We start from the raw sequence: 22,620 nt of genomic DNA, 5'->3' as shown, positions 1-22,620 counted from the left end.
CTTCAAAAAGGTCTGCATGAGAGGCTGGAGGTGTTGTGAACTATTTGTTGTCTGATCTGTTCTGCCGTTTCCAGTTGCCAGCCACTTGAGTATATACAGGTGTAGGATCTTAAATTGACCAGTTTGTCACAGCAGGAAAATAATCCTGCAGCAACAGGAAATGTGAATTATTGTGTGGATTATAATGAATGGATATTTTTGTAGGGGTTGATACATTTTCAGTTAGGGCAAATCAAGTCTGACATGTTTAAGTGGAAATTACAAACTTTAGAATACTTTTTAAACCTTGAACATACTAAACATTTTCATTTCCTACTGTGCAGGACATTTCCTGCAACAACAGGGTGATACAATTAAGATCCTACACCTGTATTACTAAAGTGCTCTCAACTCCTCTCAGGTCAGTCAGTCTACTCTCAGAGAAGGGTGTCTTTCTCTTTATTCAACAGACTTTATATTACAATGTACACTTTCATACCCAACATATGAAGACATATCAGATTGTGACAGTCAGTCATTATATTAATTGTGAAATACTATATTGTACTTGTCATTAATGCCTTAAAAGTGATGAAGAATTCATTCAAATAAAGAAGAAATCAAATAGAAGAACAAGAAGAATTAAAATAAATGCATAATATGCCTGTAATTTTTATTTATCCGTTATTTTTACCAGGTAAGTCGACTGAGAACACATTCTCATTCACAGCGACGACCTGGGCAATGTTCTGCGCTCTGGCACCTCTATTTATATTTCACTTAAAAGTCCAATAAAAAATTCTAAACAGTATTCACAAACATTCCAGTGCATGACTTTGAAATGCCTAAGACAAAATATACTGCAGAGCGAGATTTAATAAAACCTTGATTGAAAAAAAGTAAAAATACCTCACACTTCCCCCAGTAAAATCACAGTTTCCACTTATTTATTATTAAACAACCTAAATGGTATGAAAAGTCTATACAGATCTCTTTTACAAGCTACAGGCCAGGAGGACAAGGAGAGAACAGGCAAGAGTGGCCACATGGTGGCAATGGTGGGAGACAGATACACTGTTAGACACATAGGCCATCTGTCCTTTACACTGGCTGCAGTCTTCCCCACAGAATGAGCAGGCGTCCATGTCATGCCTCCAATAGGACTGGTATGTCCTCACCGTCTTCCTCCCTTGGTATGAGACAAGAAAGGAAACAATTAGTTCACAGGCACAAGTCCACCTAGTAATCTCATGCCTCATTTTGAATGTGTGTCGAAACTTAAGTATTGTTTACTGGGCTCGTAGTAATCATAGATGAGAACCGTTGCATCCTGGACGTTGGCAACCTTGAAGTCCATGACTAGAGGGATTTTCACACACATCTCCTCTGTCGTCACCTGAGGAGGGAGTCAACGTGAGAAATAAAACGAGAGTTGGTTTTTCCTGCTGAACAGTGAACTTGGGGTCATGTAACACAAGTTTTGACTTCTGACTAATGTTTCCAAGGCCTCCATTCTGTAATGAGTTCCTATGACAACAATTGTGTACTCAAGAGTTTCAAGATCTATCTCAATGAGGGATATGTTTCCTCCTCGCCATTGTCTGAACGAGAGTGCCACAGGGTATATCCTATTGACGGTCTTGTTACATGAACCAGTAGACATGCCACACAGTACAGTAGTAGAAGACACACCTCACACCACACATAGACAAACAGTACCACACGGAGGGGAAGAGGTGAGGATATATACAGGGCATTTGGAAAGTACTCAGACCACTTCCCTTTTTCCACATTTTGTTACGTTACAGCTTTATTCTAAAAATTGATTTTTTTTTGAATACCCCTCATCAATCTACACAGAGTACCTCATAATGACAAAGCAAAAAAACAGTTTTTAGAAATTCTTCCAAATGTATTAAAAATAAAAAACAGAAATGCCTTATTTATGTACGTATTTAAGTATTCAGACCCTTTGCTATGAAACTCTAAATTGAGATCAGGTGCATCCTGTTTCCATTGATCATCCTTGAGATGTTTCTACAACTTGATTGGAGTCCACTTGTGGTAAATTCAATTGATTGGACATGATTTGGAAAGGCACACACCTGTCTATATAACGTCCCACAGTTGACAGTGCATGTCAGAGCAAAAACCATGCCAAGAGGTCGAAGAGCTCCGAGACAGGAGCTGTAGAGCTCCGAGACAGGATTGTGTCGAGGCACAGATCTTGGGAAGGGTACCAAAAAATTTCTGCAACATTGAAGGTCCCCAAGAACACAATGGCCTCCATCAATATTAAATGGAAGAAGTTTGGAACCACCAAGACTCTTCCTAGAGTTGACGGCCCAGCCAAACTGAGCAATTGGGGGAGGTGACCAAAAACCCAATGGTCACTCTGACAGAGCTCCAGAGTTCCTCTGTGGAGATGGGAGAACCTTCCAGAAGGACAACCATCTCTGCAGCACTCCACCAATCAGGCCTTAATGTGGACAGACGGAAGCCACTCCTCAGTAAAAGGCACATGACAGCCCGATTGGAGTTTGCTAAAAGGCACCTAAAGGACTCTCAAACCATGAGAAACAAGATTCTCTGGTCTGATGAAACCAAGATTGAACTCTTCAGCCTGAATGCCAAGCATCACATCGGGAGGAAACCTGGCACCATCCCTACGGTGAAGCATGGTGGTGGCAGCATCATGCTGTGGGGATGTTTTTCAATGGCAGGGATGGGGAGACTAGTCATGATCGAGGGAAAGATGAACGGAGCAATGTACAGAGAGATTTTTGATGAAAACCCGCTCCAGAGCACTCAGGACCTCAGACTGGGGTGAAGGTTCACCTTCCAACAGTACAACGACCCTAAGTACACAGCCAAGGCAACGCAAGAGGTACTTTGGGACAAGTCTCTGAATGTCCTTGAGTGGCCCAGCCAGAGCCTAGACTTGAACCCGACTGAACATCTCTGGAGAGATCTGAAAATAGCTGTGTGGCGACACTCCCCATCCAATCTGACAGATCTTGAGAGGATCTGCAGAGAAGAATGGGAGAAACTCCCCAAATACAGGTGTGCCAAGCTTGTACAGTGCATTGCGAAAGTATTCGGCCCCCTTGAACTTTGCGACCTTTTGCCACATTTCAGGCTTCAAACATAAAGATATAAAACTGTATTTTTTTGTGAAGAATCAACAACAAGTGGGACACAATCATGAAGTGGAACAACATTTATTGGATATTTCAAACTTTTTTAACAAATCAAAAACTGAAATATTGGGCGTGCAAAATTATTCAGCCCCTTTACTTTCAGTGCAGCAAGCTCTCTCCAGAAGTTCAGTGAGGATCTCTGAATGATCCAATGTTGACCTAAATGACTAATGATGATAAATACAATCCACCTGTGTGTAATCAAGTCTCCGTATAAATGCACCTGCACTGTGATAGTCTCAGAGGTCCGTTAAAAGCGCAGAGAGCATCATGAAGAACAAGGAACACACCAGGCAGGTCCGGGATACTGTTGTGAAGAAGTTTAAAGCCGGATTTGGATACAAAAAGATTTCCCAAGCTTTAAACATCCCAAGGAGCACTGTGCAAGCGATAATATTGAAATGGAAGGAGTATCAGACCACTGCAAATCTACCAAGACCTGGCCGTCCCTCTAAACTTTCAGCTCATACAAGGAGAAGACTGATCAGAGATGCAGCCAAGAGGCCCATGATCACTCTGGATGAACTGCAGACATCTACAGCTGAGGTGGGAGACTCTGTCCATAGGACAACAATCAGTCGTATATTGCACAAATCTGGCCTTTATGGAAGAGTGGCAAGAAGAAAGCCATTTCTTAAAGATATCCATAAAAAGTGTTGTTTAAAGTTTGCCACAAGCCACCTGGGAGACACACCAAACATGTGGTAGAAGGTGCTCTGGTCAGATGAAACCAAAATTGAACTTTTTGGCAACAATGCAAAACGTTATGTTTGGCGTAAAAGCAACACAGCTCATCTTCCATTCTGGAAGAAAACCTGATGGAGTCTGCAAAAGACCTGAGACTGGGACGGAGATTTGTCTTCCAACAAGACAATGATCCAAAACATAAAGCAAAATCTACAATGGAATGGTTCAAAAATAAACATATCCAGGTGTTAGAATGGCCAAGTCAAAGTCCAGACCTGAATCCAATCGAGAATCTGTGGAAAGAACTGAAAACTGCTGTTCACAAATGCTCTCCATCCAACCTCACTGAGCTCGAGCTGTTTTGCAAGGAGGAATGGGAAAAAATGTCAGTCTCTCGATGTGCAAAACTGATAGAGACATACCCCAAGCGACTTACAGCTGTAATCGCAGCAAAAGGTGGCGCTACAAATTATTAACTTAAGGGGGCTGAATCATTTTGCGCGCCCAACTTTTCAGTTTTTGATTTGTTAAAAATGTTTGAAATATCCAATAAATGTCATTCCACTTCATGATTGTGTCCCACTTGTTGTTGATTATTCACAAAAAAATACAGTTTTAGATCTTTATGTTTGAAGCCTGAAATGTGGAAAAAGGTCGCAAAGTTCAAGGGGGGCGAATACTTTCGCAAGGCACTGTAGCATCATACCAAAGAAGACAAGGCTGTAATCACTGCCAAAGGTGCTTGAACAAAGTACTGAGTAAGGGTCAGAATACTTAATGTAAACATGATTAAAAAAAAATGTAAAAAAGCTTTTACTTTGTCATTATGGGGTATAGGGTGAAAAAACAATTGAATATATTTTAGAATAAGGCGGTAGGTAACGTAACAAAATGTGGAAAAAGTAAAGGGGTCTGAATACTTTCTGAATTATATATATATATATATATATATAATAGTAACACTTACAGAGTCCAGGTAGAGGATGACTTTCCCCGGAGGCGTTTCCACTCTCCGAACCAGATCGTTGGTCTCGATGCCATCCTGAGCCAAGATGAAGCCACTGAGAAGGCCCACGTCTAGAATGGCCATGCCAGTCTGGTTAATGTCTTGGCCCTCCAACAGACTGGAAGAGAAAAATACATAAATATCTGTCTCAAACGTGGCAGGTATTAAACCTTTAGTAGCATACTGGCACGCCAGACCATGTGGTCCTTTCCAATATCGGTCTTATTTAACAGCAGGCGATTGAAAAACAGAGTTGTCTCTCTTGTTTTTCATTTTTAAGTTGTAAATGTGTGTTACCAAGCCAGACCCTAACCCTTACCTTGTGCAAATGTAAAGATGGATGTAGTACATGTTATTGTCAAACAACTCTATGTGCAAATCAAAAGCCTCCTGTGTAGTGTCTCTCCGTTTCCGTGACAACCCTCTGCTCTCTAAATTGTAAAACACATTAATCTAGAGCGAGAGAGAGAGAGCGAGAGAGACAGAGAGAGACAGAGAGAGAGACAGAGAGAGCGAGAGAGCGAGAGAGAAACAAATCATTTGAGAGATATAAATAAAGGACAGGAGAAGCAAAACAATTCACAGGCAAGTTTCATTTCCATTGTTTAACTGACAGACAGATTGTTTTCTTCAAAATGACTACGGGCTGATTTATTGCAGCCCGTTCACAGGTATGAAAACAGGTCAAGAAGACTGAGACTACAGGCCACTTTCCAGCAGGAGGCTCCACCATAAACTCCCTGGGACACAATCAGACAGTGTCAGCATGAGATAGTACTCAATAACACTGCAAAGTGGACATTTTTACTATATATTTAGGTTATTTCTTATCATTTTGATATGAGTTTAGTCATTGGTATGATGCAGGAGTATGTGTAATCATTCACAGCAGTTGAGCGTTTTGTTTTCATGTGTTGTACCTTGATAATTACAATGTTCTAGGCACTGGCAACCTCTATGTCATGGGGTTCATGTGAATACTACAATAGCCCAGCAAGGGTGGCTTAGCTTTTGTCTGTAATGTCATGTAATCTCTTACTGACGCAACATTGCTCGGCATGGTGGGGTTACTATTATGATCATAAAACCAGGGTGACAGGTATTCATTATTGAGATTGATGGAAATTGCTGGCAGACGTGACATCAAGTACATTTAAGATTATCGGTACCTGAAACAGAGCGAATCCTTGGCCCTTGGCAGAAACCTTTAAGCGTACCTCTCTGCCTGTCTCGATCTGAAATGTAAATCCCAGCAATCAGTTGCAACATCATCACTAAGGTGTCACCAACCTGGAGAATCATGCGCTGCCTTGTTCTTTATCGGTAGATAGTTTTTAGATATTTATTTGAATGGGGATATTTTTATTTTACCTCTCGGCTTTGGTATAGCAAATAGTTGGTGTAGTTGATGTGGAAGCTGGCCACTGTGGTTGAGGGTGCTGCGTTGACTGTAATGTGGAGATTGATGAGTTGAGACCCACTGTAGGCTGCATACTCAGACAAGGCCTGCAGGGCTATCACTGTATCCTGAGGAGAGAAAGGGACAATAAAGCAGCTAGACTCCGGTTGAGTCCCAAATGGTACACTATTCCCTATATAGGGCACTACGTTTGACCAGGGCCCTAGAGGCCCTGGTCAAAAATAGTGCATTATGAAGGGGAATAGGGTACCATTTTGGACAGCCCTAGACTTAATTTCCAAATGTGGAGGCAAGAAGAGGCCATTTTCGAGAAAAACATTTTTTCAATAAATGAATGCCAATTCCCACAGAATGAAACCAATATCTGTTTTTTGCTTTGGATGTTGTTTGAGTGTCTGAGCACGAACTGGGCTGCTTACAATAACTTTTCTTTTAGCCCAGCCAGCCAAAGACAGTCTCCCTAACGATTTGACACAGACAGAGCAGCTGTTCCCTCTTCCCCATTGGTTATTATTATCCTCTCTCCAGCTCTACGGGTAGCTGCATGCCAGCTCAATACAGCCTGTTGATCCTTACTCCTATCGTCACTGTGTATCTCTTGTAAGCCCTTGGGCCCCTAATATCTTGTTATACCCTAACTCTGTCCGTGGTGGGACTTTGGGTAAAGTGGTCCATTTTATCACAACGTGCCTCACAGTACTTGAGGGACTTAATTTCAATCCCTGTGACTGACACAGAACAGGCTCCATAGACACTAAACTAGAGGATTGTTCTTTTGGGTTTTGTGAATGTTCCTTTTGGTTATATTCAGTGAAACTGGAATGCAGTATGTTCTGAGCCAACTTAACTGATCTGGACTCAGAGATTGACTCTTTAAATGCTTCTATTCTGACCAAGTCTAACAGATCTGGGTTTCGTCACTGACTCACAGTGACCCTTGAAATGCATATGTTCTGAACCAGCCTTGCTGATATGGGATCAGAGACGGACCCTTCCTTCCTTACCTGTGTGGAGCTGTATCCTCCCAAGTAGTTCCTCTGTTGGCTGAGCCACTTCATGAGGCTGAAGCCCTCCTCCAGCCTGGATAGCTTGTGGAGGGAGAGCAGCAGGTAGGCAGCCATTTCGATGTCTGCGGAGCGCGGCTGCCATGACTCAGAAAGCCCTATGCCTGATGAACTCCAGGATGGAACACTGTCTGCAAACAGAGGAAGTAATGGTGGGAAACACAAATGAACTACATCAACATGTAGAAGACAAGGCTTCCGCTGTACAGTTGAAGTCGGAAGTTTACAGACACTTAGGTTGGAGTCATTTAAACTTTTTTTTCAACCACTCCACTAATTTCTTGTTAAGAAACTATAGTTTTGGCAAGTCGGTTAGGACATCTACTTTGTGCATGACACAAGTAATTTTTCCAACAATTGTTTACAGACAGATTATTTCACTTATAATTCAATGTATCACAATTCTAGTGGGTCAGAAGATTATATGCATAAAGTTGACTGTGCCTTTAAACAGCTTGGAAAATTCCAGAAAATTATGTCATGGCTTTAGAATCTTCTGATAGGCTAATTGACATCATTTGAGTCAATTGGAGGTGTACCTGTGGATGTATTTCAAGGCCTACCTTCAAACTAAGTGCCTCTTTGCTTGACATCATGGGAAAATCAAAAGAAATCAGCCAAGACCTCATCCTTGGGAGCAATTTCCAAACGCCTGAAGTTACCACGTTCATCTGTACAAACAATAGTACGCAAGTATAAACACCATGGGACCACACAGCCATCATACCGTTCAGGAAGGAGACGCGTTCTGTCTCCTAGAGATGAACGTACTTTGGTGAGAAAAGTGCAAATCAATCCCAGAACAACAGCAAAGGACCTTGTGAAGATGCTGGAGGAAACAGGTACAAAAGTGTCTATATCCACAGTAAAACAAGTCCTATATCGGCATAACCTGAAACGCTGCTCAGAAAGGAAGAAGCCACTGCTCCAAAACCGCAATAAAAAATCCAGACAACGGTTTGCAACTGCACATGGGGACAAAGATCGTATTTTTTGGAGAAATGTCCTCTGGTCTGATGAGACAAAAATAGAACTGTTTGGCCATACTGACCATCGTTATGTTTGGAGGCAAAAGGGGGAGGCTTGCAAGCCGAAGAACACCATCCCAACCGTGAAGCACGGGGGTGACAGCATCATGTTGTGAGGGTGCTTCGCTGCAGGAGTGCGTGGTGCACCTCACAAAATAGATGGCATCATGAGGCAGGAAAATTATGTGGATATATTGAAGTAACATCTCAAGACATCAGTTAAAGCTTGGTCGCAAATGGGTCTTCCAAATGGACAATGACCCCAAGCATACTTCTAAAGTTGTTGTAAAATGGCTTAAGGACAACAAAGTCAAGGTATTGGAGTGGCCATCACAAAGCCCTGACATCAATTCTACACAAAAATTTGTGGACAGACCTGAAAAAGCGTGTGCAAGCAAGGAAGCCTATAAACCTGACTCAGTTACATCAGCTCTGTCAGGAGGAATGGGCCAAAGTTCACCCAACTTCTTGTTGGACGCTTGTGGGAGGCTATCCGAAATGTTTGACCCAAGTTAAACAATTTAAAGGCAATGCTACCAAATACTAATTGAGTGTATATAAACTTCTGACCCACTGGGAATGGAAATAAAACCTGAAGTAAATCATTCTCTCTACTATTATTCTGACATTTCACATTCTTAAAATAAAGTGGTGATCCTAACTGACCAAAGACAGGGAATTTTTACTCTGATTAAATGTCAGGAATTGTCAAAAACTGAGTTTAAATGTATTTGGCTAAGGTGTATGTAAACTTCCGACTTCAACTGTATATAGAATAACATACTATTAAACATGCAGAAATCAAGAAAGTTTAATCAAGAAATAACAATTGTGTGTTTTCTAAATTCCTCTTGAAATGTTTTTAGATGTAACCAGCACCTTAGTAAAGAGGTGTCTCATCCATCCCCATCCAACTCCCCAAGTGTTTACCCTTCATCTCTGCTCGTCCCATCAACTCTGCCAGCGCTCGTTCTGCACTCTCGCTGTTGGCCAGGGTCAGAGCGTAGGTGGTCAGACACAGGCTGTAGTTACTGGAGATGCCTAATGCAAGCCTGGTCTCCAAAAACACCAGGGCCCCGGAAACCTGGCTCGCATACATGTCCTGAATAATAGAAACAGAGAAAACGTCAACCACAGATTTAACAGGCTCAGATTTAACAAACAAAATAGTGTAGCACAGAATCTAATAGTAGCATGACTCCCACCTTGTAGGTGTCATCCTCCAGTAGAGCCATGAGAACGTAGGCTGTGAGAGATACAGGGCCATCCAGGCCTCCCTGGAGCTCAGTGTGAATGACCCGGCCGGGCTCCAAGAAAGCCCCATCATTCCCCTGCTGGGCCCCCAACCAGGCAGCAGTACTGACCAGCACTCTGCCATCAATGGAGATGAAGGGCCTCGCCTGCAGGAAGCACTTCAGTACGAACGCAGAGAGCCTTCAGAGAGAAAACATGGATACATGGATACAGGGTTACAGACAGACAGACAGACAGACAGAAAACCACAAGCCAAGTTCTCACCATGTGCTTCCAGAGTAGTCACTATCCCCAAAAGCACTGAAGGAACCGTCCTCTCTCTGGTAGGACAGTTCACGTTCATAACCTACATGGATAAGGGACAAAAAGGTTAACATCATGCAAATTTCCGCTCAGTGGCATGAGTTGGTATTATTAGCACCTTTCATCATGTAAGACGTGGCTTTAATCAAGGTATCGTGGTCAGCTTGTCCAGACGCGGTCAGATACTGGATGACATATATGTTGGGAGCAAAGTGGATCATGTTCTGCTCCCCGCAACCAGAAGGCATCTGGATGAGGGACTCCAGGCCCGTGATGGATGGTCCAAGGATGTCACCTTCTCCACCAAGAAGGAAAATGAAGAAAAGACGACAGAAACCAGAGAGAAATCATGAGAAATGACATCTTGGTCTAACTCTCACAATGCATCCCCAGACTGAGACAGCTCATCCCAAAGAATTAGGAATTAGAACACTAATAGTTGAATAAGATCTCTATGGCCTGTCAACATCCAAAGGAACCCACGTGGTGACAACTTAACACGTTTTTAAAAAAAAGGGCTTTCTTTTAATATGGTGACAAACAATTAGTCAAACAAGTAACAACCAGACTTGCTCTTCCCTGACATATTTACAAGATTTGCCACTTAAAACAGCAAGCATGTTTACCGGACAACAAACACAAGCATCCAAAGTAGCCCGCTAGATTGACAGGTTGACTAGAGTGACAGATGCAGGCAGCACTCTTTAGGATTCCATTCTCCGAAGGGTAAGAAAACACTCACACAGCTGCTGACCATAAAAAAAGAGAACGAAACGTTGCCAAACATGTCCTTATTTTCCACAGAAATCTATGATTCAACGTGTTCAAGGCTTTGTCTTCACTAGACATTCTTTCTCGGGTGTTTTCAAAGAGCGTTCGCTTCGACATTTTATAGGGGTAACGTGGTGATAAAAAGGTCTAATGTATTGTGACCGTGCTCGTTATAAGAAGACCATTGAAAATGAGTTTTTGGTCACTAGCTTGTGACTTGGAGCGGAAGAGGCCAAGCTGGATGTGTTTACGTACCGACTGCAGTCACTTGTGCTCGCTGACTGCCCTCCACAACATCTGCAGGGAAGGTAAACGCCACTTCCCTGGAAAGGCTTTTCTCTGACCCCACCAGCTCCAGAAACATGGTCTTCGAAAAAGACTGCTCAAGTCCTTCAGGCTACCAAAACAACATGGACGAAAAAGGATTACGCACAAAGGAACAATAATATGCAATACAACCTGGGTGAGACTGAAAAGTCCTTTGAAGAAGTTTAACAAGAACGAGATTTGTGTGTTTGAGCTGAAATAACGAACACATTCATTTGATACTCCAATTAGGGGGAAAAAATGAATTGCTTTCACTGACTTGTACGTTCATCAAAGTAAAGTGAAACTTGTGACCTGTACCTTGACCAGAACCATCCGGCGGACGGCGTCAGAGGCCACAGACGATTTGGCTTCGACTGAGATTGGGATCTCCCCCAGGGCCAGTAGCCTGATGGGAAATAGGACAGAGGTTCCATTCTGACTCCCCACAGACACAGTACGTGTACTGGCCATAGAGAGCTCCTCATTGTCCGGGAAGACAAACTCGAACGAGTCACTCTGGGAAACAATCACCATCACCTGGAAGTGGAGAATAAGAGCAAGAGAAAGGGAAGAAAAGGAAGTCGCCCAGATCACATTACACGCTTCTCAAAAGACATGGAATGTATTTAGAGGTAAAACAAACTGTTCTTTACCCCCAGATGTTTGTCCCGTAACAATATTACAGATTAGAACTATGATAAATGAATTGTCTTAGGTCCTGCTCCACATAGAGGGGAGTGATATTCCTGGGATAGGTCCCTGTTGGATTAATGGGTACAATGCTTTGTTACCTCTAGCATATAAACATCCAAACTGGTTCATTCTTGTTCTGGCTGCAACTCCCTTACAGGATTCTATTTGTAATTGTAAACTGGGTGGTTCGAGCCCTGAATGTTGATTGGCTGAAAGCCGTGGTATAGCAGACCTTATACAACGGGTATGATAAAACCTTTATTTTTACTGCTCTAATTACATTGGTAACCAGTTTTAACAGCTATATGGCACCTTGGGTGTTTGTGGTATATTTCCAATAAACCATAGCTAAGGGCTGTATCCAGGCACTCCGTGTTGCGTCGTGCTTAAGAACAGCCCTTAGCCTTGGTATATTGACCATATAACCACACCCCCTCGGGCCTTACTGCTTAAATATGTTATGATGAATGTGTCAAAAAATGAAATAAATACTGTTAGATGTACTATAGTCAGTGGTGGAAAAAGTACCTAATTATCATACTTGAGTAAAAGTAAAGATACCTTAAAAGAAAATGACTCAAGTAAAAGTGAAAGTCACCCAGTAAAATACTACTTGAGTAAAAGTCTAAAAGTATTTGCTTTGAAATGTACTTAAGTATCAAAAGTAAAAGTCTAAATCATTAAATATTTCTTAAACCAGACAACTTTTTAATTTACGGATAGACAGGGGCACAGTTCAACACTCAGACATAATTTACAAACGAAGCATTTGTGTTTAGTGACTCTGACAGATCAGAGACAGCAGGGATGACCAGGGATGTTCTCTTGATAAGTGCGTGAATTAGACCTTCAAAACATTACGAGTACTTTTGGGTGTCAGGGAAAATGTAAGGAATAAAAAGTACATTATTTTCTTTAGGAATGCAGTGGAGTAAAAGTAAAAGTTGTCAAAAATATAAATAGTAAAGTAAGGCACAGATACCCCAAAAAACGACTTAAGGAGTTCTTTGAAGTATTTGTACTTAAGTACTTTACACCACTGACTGTAGAGAGAGATTCTCAATATCAAAGTGGCTATGCCAGAGACATCTGACAGGCACATTGATGCCAGACAGTGCAGCTCACCTCGAGATCCTGTTTGAGGTAGTTGAAGAGAGTGACCTCCACGACCAGCAGCTCTCCTCGGATGATGAAAGCAGGTAGATTCAAGGACAGAAAGAAGTCCTGGAACACTGTGAGCTGAAAACACAAGAGGGAGGGAGGGAGGGAGGGAGGGAGGGAGGGAGGGAGGAGAGGAGAGGAGAGGAGAGGAGAGGAGAGGAGAGGAGAGGAGAGGAGAGGAGAGGAGAGGAAGGTAGAGTAAAGTAGAGTATTGTAGATTAAAGTAGAGTAGAGAAGGGTATATAGAAGAGTAGAGTGGATGAAAGTAGAGTAGAGTATCGTAGATGAAAGTTGAGTAGAGTAGACAAAAGTAGAGTAAAGTAGAGTAGTGTAGAGTACCGGAGATTAAAGTAGAGTAGTGTAGTGTAGAGTAGAGTATTGTATAAGAAAGTAGAGTAGTGTAGAGTATCGTACATGAAAGTAGAGTATCATAGAGTAAAGTAGAGTATCATAGAGTAAAGTAGAGTCGAGTAAAGTAGAGTAAGTCTATCTGGGAATGAACAATGACTTGTACGGCGCCAACAATGCAGATCAGGGCGTGTGTGAGGATATAGTACAGGAAAAGTTGGTAAATAAATATTGCATCGGAGCTATTAGAGTGTACAGCTTTTCCTTTTCTTCTAAAGGGTATAGTACAGTACCTTTGCAGGGGTCTCAATGATGCCTATGCCCAGATCAGCAGACATGACAAAGGCAGTGGCTACCCAGGTAGTAATGCTGTCTGGTAAAGTCAGAGGAAACTCAACTGTGGTAGAATCCCTGTGACCAAGATAATGAAATGCATGTTGTCAGTAAAATACTGTGTGTGTGAGTGTCTGTGTCTGTGTCTGTGTGTGTGCGTGTGTGCGTGTGCGTGTGCGTGCGTGCGTGCGTGCGTGATTGTGTGTGTGTGTTCCAGCGTATTATGGACCATGGTTCCTGTCCATCACCCTGTGTTGGTGTCCAGCCACAGCCAGGTCTCAGGGAAGTCCCTGCGTTCCCGAGGCTCCTGCTCCTCCTGTTCCATATCATCCCCCTCATCTCCAAACAATTGGATTCCCTCCCCTGCTGTAGGGAACACGGGGGTCAATACAGCCAAGACAAATACTGCACATAGGCGTACTGGAATCACAATGCGCTTTCTGGGTCGTTATATCTGAGCTTACGAAATTGAGGTCTCAATTGCTCCCCCATCTTCTCCAACTTGGCATCTGTCAAAACCATGATGCCAGATGTCTGGGGATGTAGCAAACAATCACAAAGAGCATAAGAAACATGCACATTTTCCTAGGAATGTGATATACAGTATGTGTGATGGTGTTATGGCATCTGATATGCCTGTCAAGGTCACAGCTAGCCACCGTAAAGATGGAGTAGGGATCTCCCATTCTCATGTCGCCTGTCGTCTTTCTGCCGTACTCTGCCATCTCCTCCAGCACCTGAGAAAAAACACCATCATTCACTAAAGCCTCCTACTGTTACAACCTACACAGCACAACAAAACAGCCAAAAACAAAAATATAATGCATTGTTAAAACCTGTTTGGTCAGGTTCAAAACAGACAGTTCATAGTGACTTCGTTTACACTTGACCGATACTTGGGTGGGGGCAATAGAAAGTGATTCATAGGTGTACTTGCACGGGATATTACATCATGTAAAATGGCCTACCTGGTTTAAATAAAGATGAAATAAATCAAATAAAAAAACATGTGTGGTGCACATTAAAGTCAGACGATGAAAAGCTGTAAGGGAATCACAAAACAACGAAAAGCTCCCCCCCCTTTTGAAGGCCTGCGGATCAATTTCCAAATATTACCTGAACCATGAACTGTCACAGGGGGGTGAGGGAGGACAGGAAAGGAAAGGAGGAGAGGATAGAAGAGGGTTGGCAATAAACAACAATAAATAAAAAAACAATATGGGTCTCAACTTACTGTTGAGAGTTAGAATAGTAGAATACACCAGGTACAATTTAGAAATTGTGCATCAGTAGCTTCTCTCATGTTACTGACAGTCACTCAATTAACATGGGTCAGCTAACAATCTTTTGATTGGTGTGTTAGTCTATCCAGCTATCTAAACTTGTATTAAAGTTGGCCAAATACCAACCGTGCATGTGCCCAGGGAACCTGACCTCCAGTGGGCCCCCATTGATTTTGTTTGTCCTTCTCACTCAGATGTAATGTTAACATGGCATAAGTCATGGCAAAGTGTGTAGAATTGCAAGACATTAGCTTAAAAACTGCAAAAATGTCTGTACCCCATGGCAAAATGAGTAGAATTCCATTAAATGTGTTATACAGTTGCAAAATGTGTAGATTTGCAGTAAACTGACTTTAAAACTGCAACATTTTCTCTCTGCCCTGTGGCAAAATGTGTAGGATTGCAGGAAATTTGCAGGAAAAATGTATCTCCACCTTCAAGGTGGCAGGTAGCCTAGTGGTTAGAGCGTTGGGCCAGTAACTGAAAGGTCGCTAGATTGAATCCCCGTGCTGACAAGGTAAAAATCCACTGTTCCTAGGCCGTCATTGTAAATAATAATTTGTTCTTAACTGATTAGCCAAGTTAAATAAAGGTTAAATAAAAAGATGGGGGCCAGTAAAAAGTTTTGACTAGATGTGTGGGTAAATTTGGATTTTTTTGTGACCCCCACCCCCAACAAAGTTGCCCATCCATCACTGGTACTATCTAGTCCAAGGTCACAGAGTGGATCGCACTCTTTTGTGAAACAAACAATGTCTTTCAAAACAAGAAGTACATACAGTATCTGCTTACATGCATTTTCCTTACATTACTGAAATTCTGTGGCAGTCAAGTTCGCATGTTTTTAGGCCGTTCTTTTTCCTTTTACAACATTGGTCTTCCTCACCATGTCCTTGGTGATGTCATTGTGTGAGTGGGGCCAGCGTGTTGCCTTATCCACCACCAGGATCCCCACCAGTGAACCGGGCTCAGCAACAGACACCTTGAGAGACACCTCATCAGCAGGCCTGGCCCTGTCCTCACTCCAGCTCAGAGACACCTGCCAGAGAGAGGTCACACCACGATATACTGGGGCAGAATATCACAGTCAGGATCATGAATGACTATACTGCTAGGTTACCTGCTACTTATTCCAACGATTCAGTTGAGAGATTTGATGAAGGGCAGCGGGGGTCTCAATCTGCACCTTGAGCTGGCGCAGCACTACAAATGTTCAAAGTTAAACAGCGGGTGGCAACTACCTTGTTTTTTAGATTTTGGGCGATGGGAACATGCAGTGCATCATTGAAGATCTCGCCATCTGAATGCACACAGTACACGACAATACAGGCCAAGGGAGCCCAGGACTCCTGTGGGGTCAGGGTGAGGGAAGAAGAGCTGCCTCTTCCAGAAGACAGCACCTGTCCCCTGGACATCACCTGAAAACAGGGGAGACAAGAGAAGAATGCTGGACCTTTATATACCAACTGATGAGATTAACATGAAGATCAATCTTTTAAGGTATCATTAGATGACAGGTAAACTGCTTGAGGTACTTACCAGGTAGTGAAACTCTTTCAATGGGAAATTGCTCTGCAGTGTCAACTGGAGCGGGACATCAACCTTCAGAAAATCAAAGTTTGGTTTATCACTTAGAGTAAATATACCACGAGGATCTCGCCATGTTGCTGGCGTTTATGAAATGGTCCATTTTTAGCGCAAGGTGCTCAAGCCTAAAGCATCTCACACATCTATGACATCTAGGGCCTGAGTCTCAGCATGACTTCATTCAATCTCCTAGGAGGGACAAAGTCATTTGGTAACATGTATTTAATGACTGGATGTCTTAACCATCCCTGTGAGATTTACCTGTGGAGTTGAACGGGACTTCTGGATCTGCAGGTACGATTTACTGGGGGACTTGTAGCTGCTATAGACCTGTAGCATCTTATAGCCGTCCTTGAATGAAGCCTAAAAAATATTATCACAAATGATCATATCTTTATTTTGACCACGTACTGCGGTACCTAACCCAGGTACAGTTCAATACAAAGAGAGATACTGTACATTGTTGGAAGTTGGCAGTGATTTTGAAACAGTCATTTTGAAATGGCCACTTACATCTACAGTGAGTGTTGCCACCTTATCTGAGAGCTGTATGTGAATGGGGATGACCCCGTCTGCAGGTACAGGTAAAACCATTGTCTGGACTGGTATCTCATCTGGCATTGGAGGGAGGCCAGGACCAGTAGAGTTCAGCAGCACACGAGGCAGCATTAACCCCAAGTCGTCCAACTTCCAGCTCCATGGACTGTGCCTTTGCTGTGTTACGGAGATTGTAACAGTCTTCCCCTGATCCTCTCGAGTCAGGGGCCACTTGTTGTACGTGGATATTTTCAGCTGCAAGAACAAGGGGTTTGTAACTAAATGTGTTTCAGGACTTGACATCCATACTCCCAAAGATCATAATGACTTCTAATGTTTTCTGTGATGAGAATTGGAGTCGTACAGCATTCTGTAGGTCCTGGGTATGGCACAAACACTTATAGTAGTACGTTTGTTTCCATGGCATTGACATGAGGTAGTCTGAAACCATGATATGCCCTACTCATGCATCACTGATCACGCTGCATGAAAACAGGTGCAATAATACAAAACGTGAAAAAGCTACCTGACCTACTTTTGTCAGAGCTGTGCCGATATGTTTGGTCATGGAAAGATGAACATTTATTTCCACACCCACGCAACTGAACAATACTCTATGGACTTGTAATTTTGCTTACCTCAGCGGTAAAGTTCAAAGAGGGCTTTATGTAGCTGGGGTATCCGCGGAAGGCAAGGTCATATCTACATTTAACCACACCCACCTCCATAGTGCTGTGATAGGTCAGTCCTTAAAAATCAACAAACAACAGATTCTATAGATCAGTAACAGTCGACTCTGAATGAGAGCGTTATTCTTCATTCTCAATAAGAAATGAGTGTACAGAATCTAACTTATATGGTTTGAAATCATTGTATGATTACCTGTCAGGGACTCTGTGACATAAACTATGATGGTAAGAAACTCATCGTTCTCATAATCCTCATACATGTTGTCTGCAGATCGTTTAAACATGACCTGGTAGTCAGGCACATCAAAAGAGAACTCCGTCGAGCCGTAAATCTGTATAAAATGACAAACAATGAATCATCTCTCAGAGATCTCCACTTCAGGTTTCATGAATGTCATTCAAATGCCAACAGGATCCCTTATGTGATTCATAAGAATAAAACTACAAATTACATTTGGGGGGGGGCAAACTTACCTCTTTATAATCATCAGAACTCACACCGATGCCATGAAAATGATGCAAGTAGGTTATGTTCATGTGACCTCGTACAGGCTTCCCATACATGTATCTGTGAGAGAGAGAGAGTAGATGATCGGAACCAAATAGTTTTGATTGAATTTTCAGTGTTATACACCATTTCGCGCCCAGCCCATATGGGCTTATAAGACACTATTTCTTCAAGTATGTGTGCACAAAACACATAGCCTTGTTCAAACCATAAGGTAAAACGTTATCAAACTGATTTACTTAGCAGTGACCACGCCCCAGAGAGTATCATCATGATGAAGAACACTGGGAGCCTCTATCCACACCTCAAACCTGGGCAGCACTGAAACAAACACAAAGAACATTCATTGAAAGCGATTACAATCACACACAAACCTCAGCAAAAGCTTTCCAAATGTTTATTTTTATTCAAGATACACTACATGACCAAAAGTATGTGGAAACCTGCTCGTCGAAAATCTAATTCCAAAATCATGGGCATTGGTCCCTCTTTTGTTGCTATGACAGACTCTACTCTTCTGGGAAGGCTTTCCACTAGATGTTGGAACAGTGCTGGGGGGACTTGCTTCCATTCAGCCATAAGAGCATTAGTAAGGTCGGGCACTGATGTTGGGCATTTAGACCTGGCTCGCAGTCGGTATTCCAAATCATCCCAAAGGTGTTTGATTGGGTTAAGGTCAGGGCTCTGTGCAGGCCAGTCAAGTTCTTCCACACCAATTTCGACAAACCATTTCCGTATGGACCTAGCTTTGTGCATGAGGGCATTTTCATGCTGAAACAGGAAAGGGCCTTCCCCAAACTCTTGCCACAAAGTTGGAAGTACAGAATCGTAGAGTGTCATTGTATGCTGTAGCATTAACATTTCCCTTCACTGGAACTAGGGGGCCTAATCCGGCCCATGAAAAATAGCCTAAGACCATTATTCCTCCTCCACCAAACTTTACAGTTGGCACTATGCATTTGGGTAGGTAGCGTTCTCCTGGCATCCGCCAAACCCAGAATCATCTGTCGGACTGCCAGATGGTGAAGCGTGATTCATCACTCCCGAGAACGTATTTCCACTGCTCCAGAGTCCAATGGTGCTGAGCTTTAGTCCACTCCAGCCAACGCTTGGCATTGCGCATGGTGATCTTAGGCTTGTGTGCAGCTCTTTGGCCATGGAAACCCCTTTCATGAAGCTCCCGATTAATAGTTATTGTGCTGATGTTGCTTCCAGAGGCAGTTTGGAACTCGGTAGTGAGTCTTGCAACTGAAGACAGCCGATTTTTACACGTTAAGCGCTTCAGTACTCGGCGGTCCCGTTCTGTTAGCTTGTGTGGCCTACCACTTCACGGCAGCCGTTGTTGCTCCTAAACATTTCCACTTCACAATAACAGCACTTACAGATGACTGGGGCAGCTCTAGCAGGGCAGAAACTTGATGAACTGACTTGTTGGAAAGGTGGCATCCTATGACAGTGCCTGGTTGAAAGTCACTGAGCTCTTCAGTAAGGCCATTCTAATGCCAATGCTTGTCTATTGAGATGGCATGGCTGTGGGCTCGAATCAGCAACGGGTGTGGCTGAATTAGCCAAATCCACTAATTTGAAGGGGTGACCACATACTTTTGTATATGTAGTGTATATTGAAGTACACAATAAGTAAATGCTATGTACCAATCTAAATGTACCTTATTGAATGTGTTTGGCTTATGTAAATGGAAAATGTATAGCTTATTAGCTCTAGTTGAATGTCTGAGTAAATAGTTCAGCTTTAGTCATGTTCAAAATGAGAGAGCATCAGTGAGTATCCCCTGGTGGGTCATCTACCTTTGTTCTGAACAATATAGGGAGGAACCAGAACGTATGGAAATGGTACAGGAGCCCTAAGTTTAACAATGATGTAACGTCGATGAAAGTGATCTTACCATAATGTTCCACGTTGAATTGGTTTTCACTCACAACTTCCTGCAAGACAGAGAGAAAATGTGAGAGGTGACCACATTTCAGCACAATGAACTATGTACTGCTTGTTTCTAGCCCTCCTACAGGAAGACTTTTAAAATGTCTGGACAGTTTCGTTGTAGTTATCTTCTCTCCCTTGATTAAAACAACATAAAGGGGGCTGTCTTTGTGTAATAGTTCGCAGAAGACACGTTTCAGTGAAGACACATTTTTTAAATAACACTCATTTATTATGAGTATTTAGTGTCAATTATTCCTGAAGATTTGCAGACAAAAAACACATTCAAGCCCCAAGGCCATCTGTTAACGAGATTAAATATCGCCAAGATGAAATATATAGCCTGCATCACCCTGAAAACCCTCAATAAAGCTATAATAACCACTCAATGTTTTGAGCAGCAAAACGTTAGCATAGTCCTTCAAATTTTAAGAGGACTTACATTGACAGAAGTCACAATGGTCCACTTGCCAAGAGATGGATTCTTAGACAGCTGAAACTCTTTGGACAGAACACCCAGAACACTGTCCAATGACAACCACTGCCGGATCATGTTTGCCTTAGGATCCTGGCTCACAGCGTTCATAAAAGGAAATGAGAATGATCAACTGGCCATCATAGTTTCATATTTCAAGTTTCCATTCCATCCACCTGCTATCACTTCCACACTGAATGTTCATACAATACCCACTTGACATGGTAACAGTAACACACACCTTAATGATAATATCTATCTTGCCCTTATATGGCTTGCCATCTGGGTAAATGGACACTGCCCGGATCTTCACAACCTGCCCAGGCCTGTAGTTGGCCTTGTCTGTCTGAATAAACGTGGATGAGCTTTTGGGGTTAAAACGCAGGACCGTAGAGTTGGTGAACACCATATTGCCCATCCCGACATAGCCCTTGACCACCAACGTGTAGGGGTGCCAATAGCTCAGTTCACTGTCGGGGATCTGTAGGGGGGGGGGGGGAATAGCAGAATAGGTCAAAGGTCAAAGAGGGTCAGGAAGAAGAAGTATTCAAGTATTCTGACAGACACGAGTCAAGGCTAAGGTGTACTGTTATCTCAGACACAATGGTGGACGGTGATATTTCGAATGCGACTTACTTTGTCATGTTTGTGGTGGTTTATAATAACCCATTTTTTTATGCTAGGAACCTCAGAGTTGAATACCAAAACTGAAGAGGGATTTTCTATGTGCCTGTGACCAACAATACTGTGATCAACAGCATATACTATAAAAATACTGTCTCTACTTTGAAAGGGGGAATTACAACTCAAGTAACCAAAATGGTAACAACATCACTGCCACTATAACATGTAAATGTGTATCTTCATTCATACCATGTATAGATGATAGTTTTGGCATCTAATTGCTACTTTTATTTTATGAATATTGTATAAGCATTTCAGAAAAATACATTCTTACCGGTGAAAGAACCAGCAGCTCAGTCGAACCTGTATGAAGAAAATGGCATAAAGAAACAGGGATGTTTATCATCGACTGAGTCATAATCAATTGAGTTAAAGCACTGATAATCATACATCATTTTAGCGAAATTTCAAGGTTGCTGCTTGGCGTGTGAAACAAAATTCAAGCAAACATTTAGCGTATAAATAGTTATAGAAATATTAAAAGTTGAGTTTAAAATAATGTCTTACCTCCTTGAATTGTGGTTGTTTCTGTGACAACAGTATTATTACCATTAACAATCTCAGTAACGACTTGGACTTCCACCGCCTTGGTGAGGATAGTGACTGATAGTGTGATGGGGACACCAGGCCCTAGGACCCCCGGAACAGAGATCAGGTATGAAGGGCTGGGGGCCATGCTGGGCCTGAAAGACAAGAGGATAGAGAACTTTGAAAGTAAGGGAGGCAATTTTTATTTATTTATTATCCTCTATAACAACAAATATAGAGGATCTTCGATAACGAGCTTTGATAATGGAAAAAGTATAGGATTGCAAATACATTTGTCTAGAATACTTTTGAAGTACCATTTTTTCCCCATACCTTGGTGTGTTCTGGGCTCCACTGAAAACAACAAATAATCCAAGAAATCCCAACACTTGAAACCACTCCATTTGCATTAACAACACACCAAAGTGCACCACTGATCAATGGAACCAAGTCCTTTCAGTGACAGTCTTCACACATGTTCAAAACTAACTCCACCTACTCTGTCCCCAGAGAATACATATTATGCTCTCCACCAACCATATCAAAGGAAAAAAACACCTCACTTAAAACCTTTCTTTCCTAAAACATGTTCTTGTTCAATCAATATGTTTATGTTTGGAAATTTGTAGTTCAGTTACTGCAATTAGATGCATGTATCTTTTTTTTCTCATAGGCTAGTGGTGCACTTTGGTGTGTTGTTAATAAAAAGTATTCGTTTTTCATGGAGGAACAGCTAGCTACTGGTTTTTAAATTGCCACCTAATTAATGCATTTTAATTGGATCGGACACTACTACAGTATCAAGCATAAGTCAGCCATCCATTTGCTTGTGAA

At 42.3% G+C, this 22,620-nt stretch overlaps 1 protein-coding gene across 3 annotated transcripts; it reads right to left on the bottom strand.

The window, feature by feature from the left end:
- Positions 1-624: 624 nt before the first annotated feature.
- cd109 (CD109 molecule) lies at positions 625-22,289 on the bottom strand. 3 transcript variants are annotated; one of them, XM_036975629.2, is made up of 33 exons: positions 22,120-22,289; positions 21,766-21,941; positions 21,533-21,561; positions 20,816-21,055; positions 20,542-20,667; positions 20,065-20,104; positions 18,400-18,481; positions 18,127-18,220; positions 17,846-17,984; positions 17,602-17,711; positions 16,940-17,218; positions 16,688-16,789; positions 16,379-16,441; positions 16,081-16,257; positions 15,726-15,878; positions 14,216-14,293; positions 14,021-14,090; positions 13,805-13,919; positions 13,517-13,634; positions 12,840-12,953; positions 11,340-11,558; positions 10,968-11,109; positions 10,060-10,236; positions 9,903-9,984; positions 9,590-9,818; positions 9,315-9,486; positions 7,297-7,487; positions 6,244-6,399; positions 6,042-6,107; positions 5,192-5,325; positions 4,834-4,990; positions 1,273-1,375; positions 625-1,168 (listed from the first exon to the last, which is right to left on the bottom strand). In XM_036975629.2, exons 1-33 carry the CDS (start codon positions 22,194-22,196, stop codon positions 975-977), a joined length of 4,404 nt encoding a protein of 1,467 aa, XP_036831524.2. In that variant the 5' UTR covers positions 22,197-22,289; the 3' UTR covers positions 625-974. The 3 variants fall into 3 exon arrangements, with proteins under 3 accessions (XP_036831524.2, XP_036831523.2, XP_090088553.1); XM_036975628.2 differs by having other exon boundaries at positions 13,805-13,922; positions 22,120-22,279; XM_090232427.1 differs by having other exon boundaries at positions 907-1,168; positions 1,301-1,375; positions 13,805-13,922; positions 22,120-22,237.
- Positions 22,290-22,620: the final 331 nt, after the last annotated feature.

The sequence above is a fragment of the Oncorhynchus mykiss genome, chromosome 4 (assembly GCF_057628025.1).
Source record: "Oncorhynchus mykiss isolate SJ-2025 chromosome 4, ASM5762802v1, whole genome shotgun sequence".
Taxonomy (NCBI): Eukaryota; Metazoa; Chordata; class Actinopteri; order Salmoniformes; family Salmonidae; genus Oncorhynchus; species Oncorhynchus mykiss.
Note: the sequence above shows the minus strand (reverse complement) of the source record. Positions and strands in the feature narration are given on the sequence as shown.

What these genes read in the sequence shown, in the direction of transcription:
- cd109 (XM_036975628.2), bottom strand. Translation starts at nt 22,196, where the DNA reads ATGCAAATGGAGTGGTTTCAAGTGTTGGGATTTCTTGGATTATTTGTT. An exon ending in TGCTATACCAAAGCCGAGAG is followed by an intron (nt 6,108 to 6,243) that starts GTAAAATAAAAA and finishes TTTACATTTCAG; the next exon opens with ATCGAGACAGGCAGAGAGGT. An exon ending in CATCTTTACATTTGCACAAG is followed by an intron (nt 4,991 to 5,191) that starts GTAAGGGTTAGG and finishes TTTCTCTTCCAG; the next exon opens with TCTGTTGGAGGGCCAAGACA.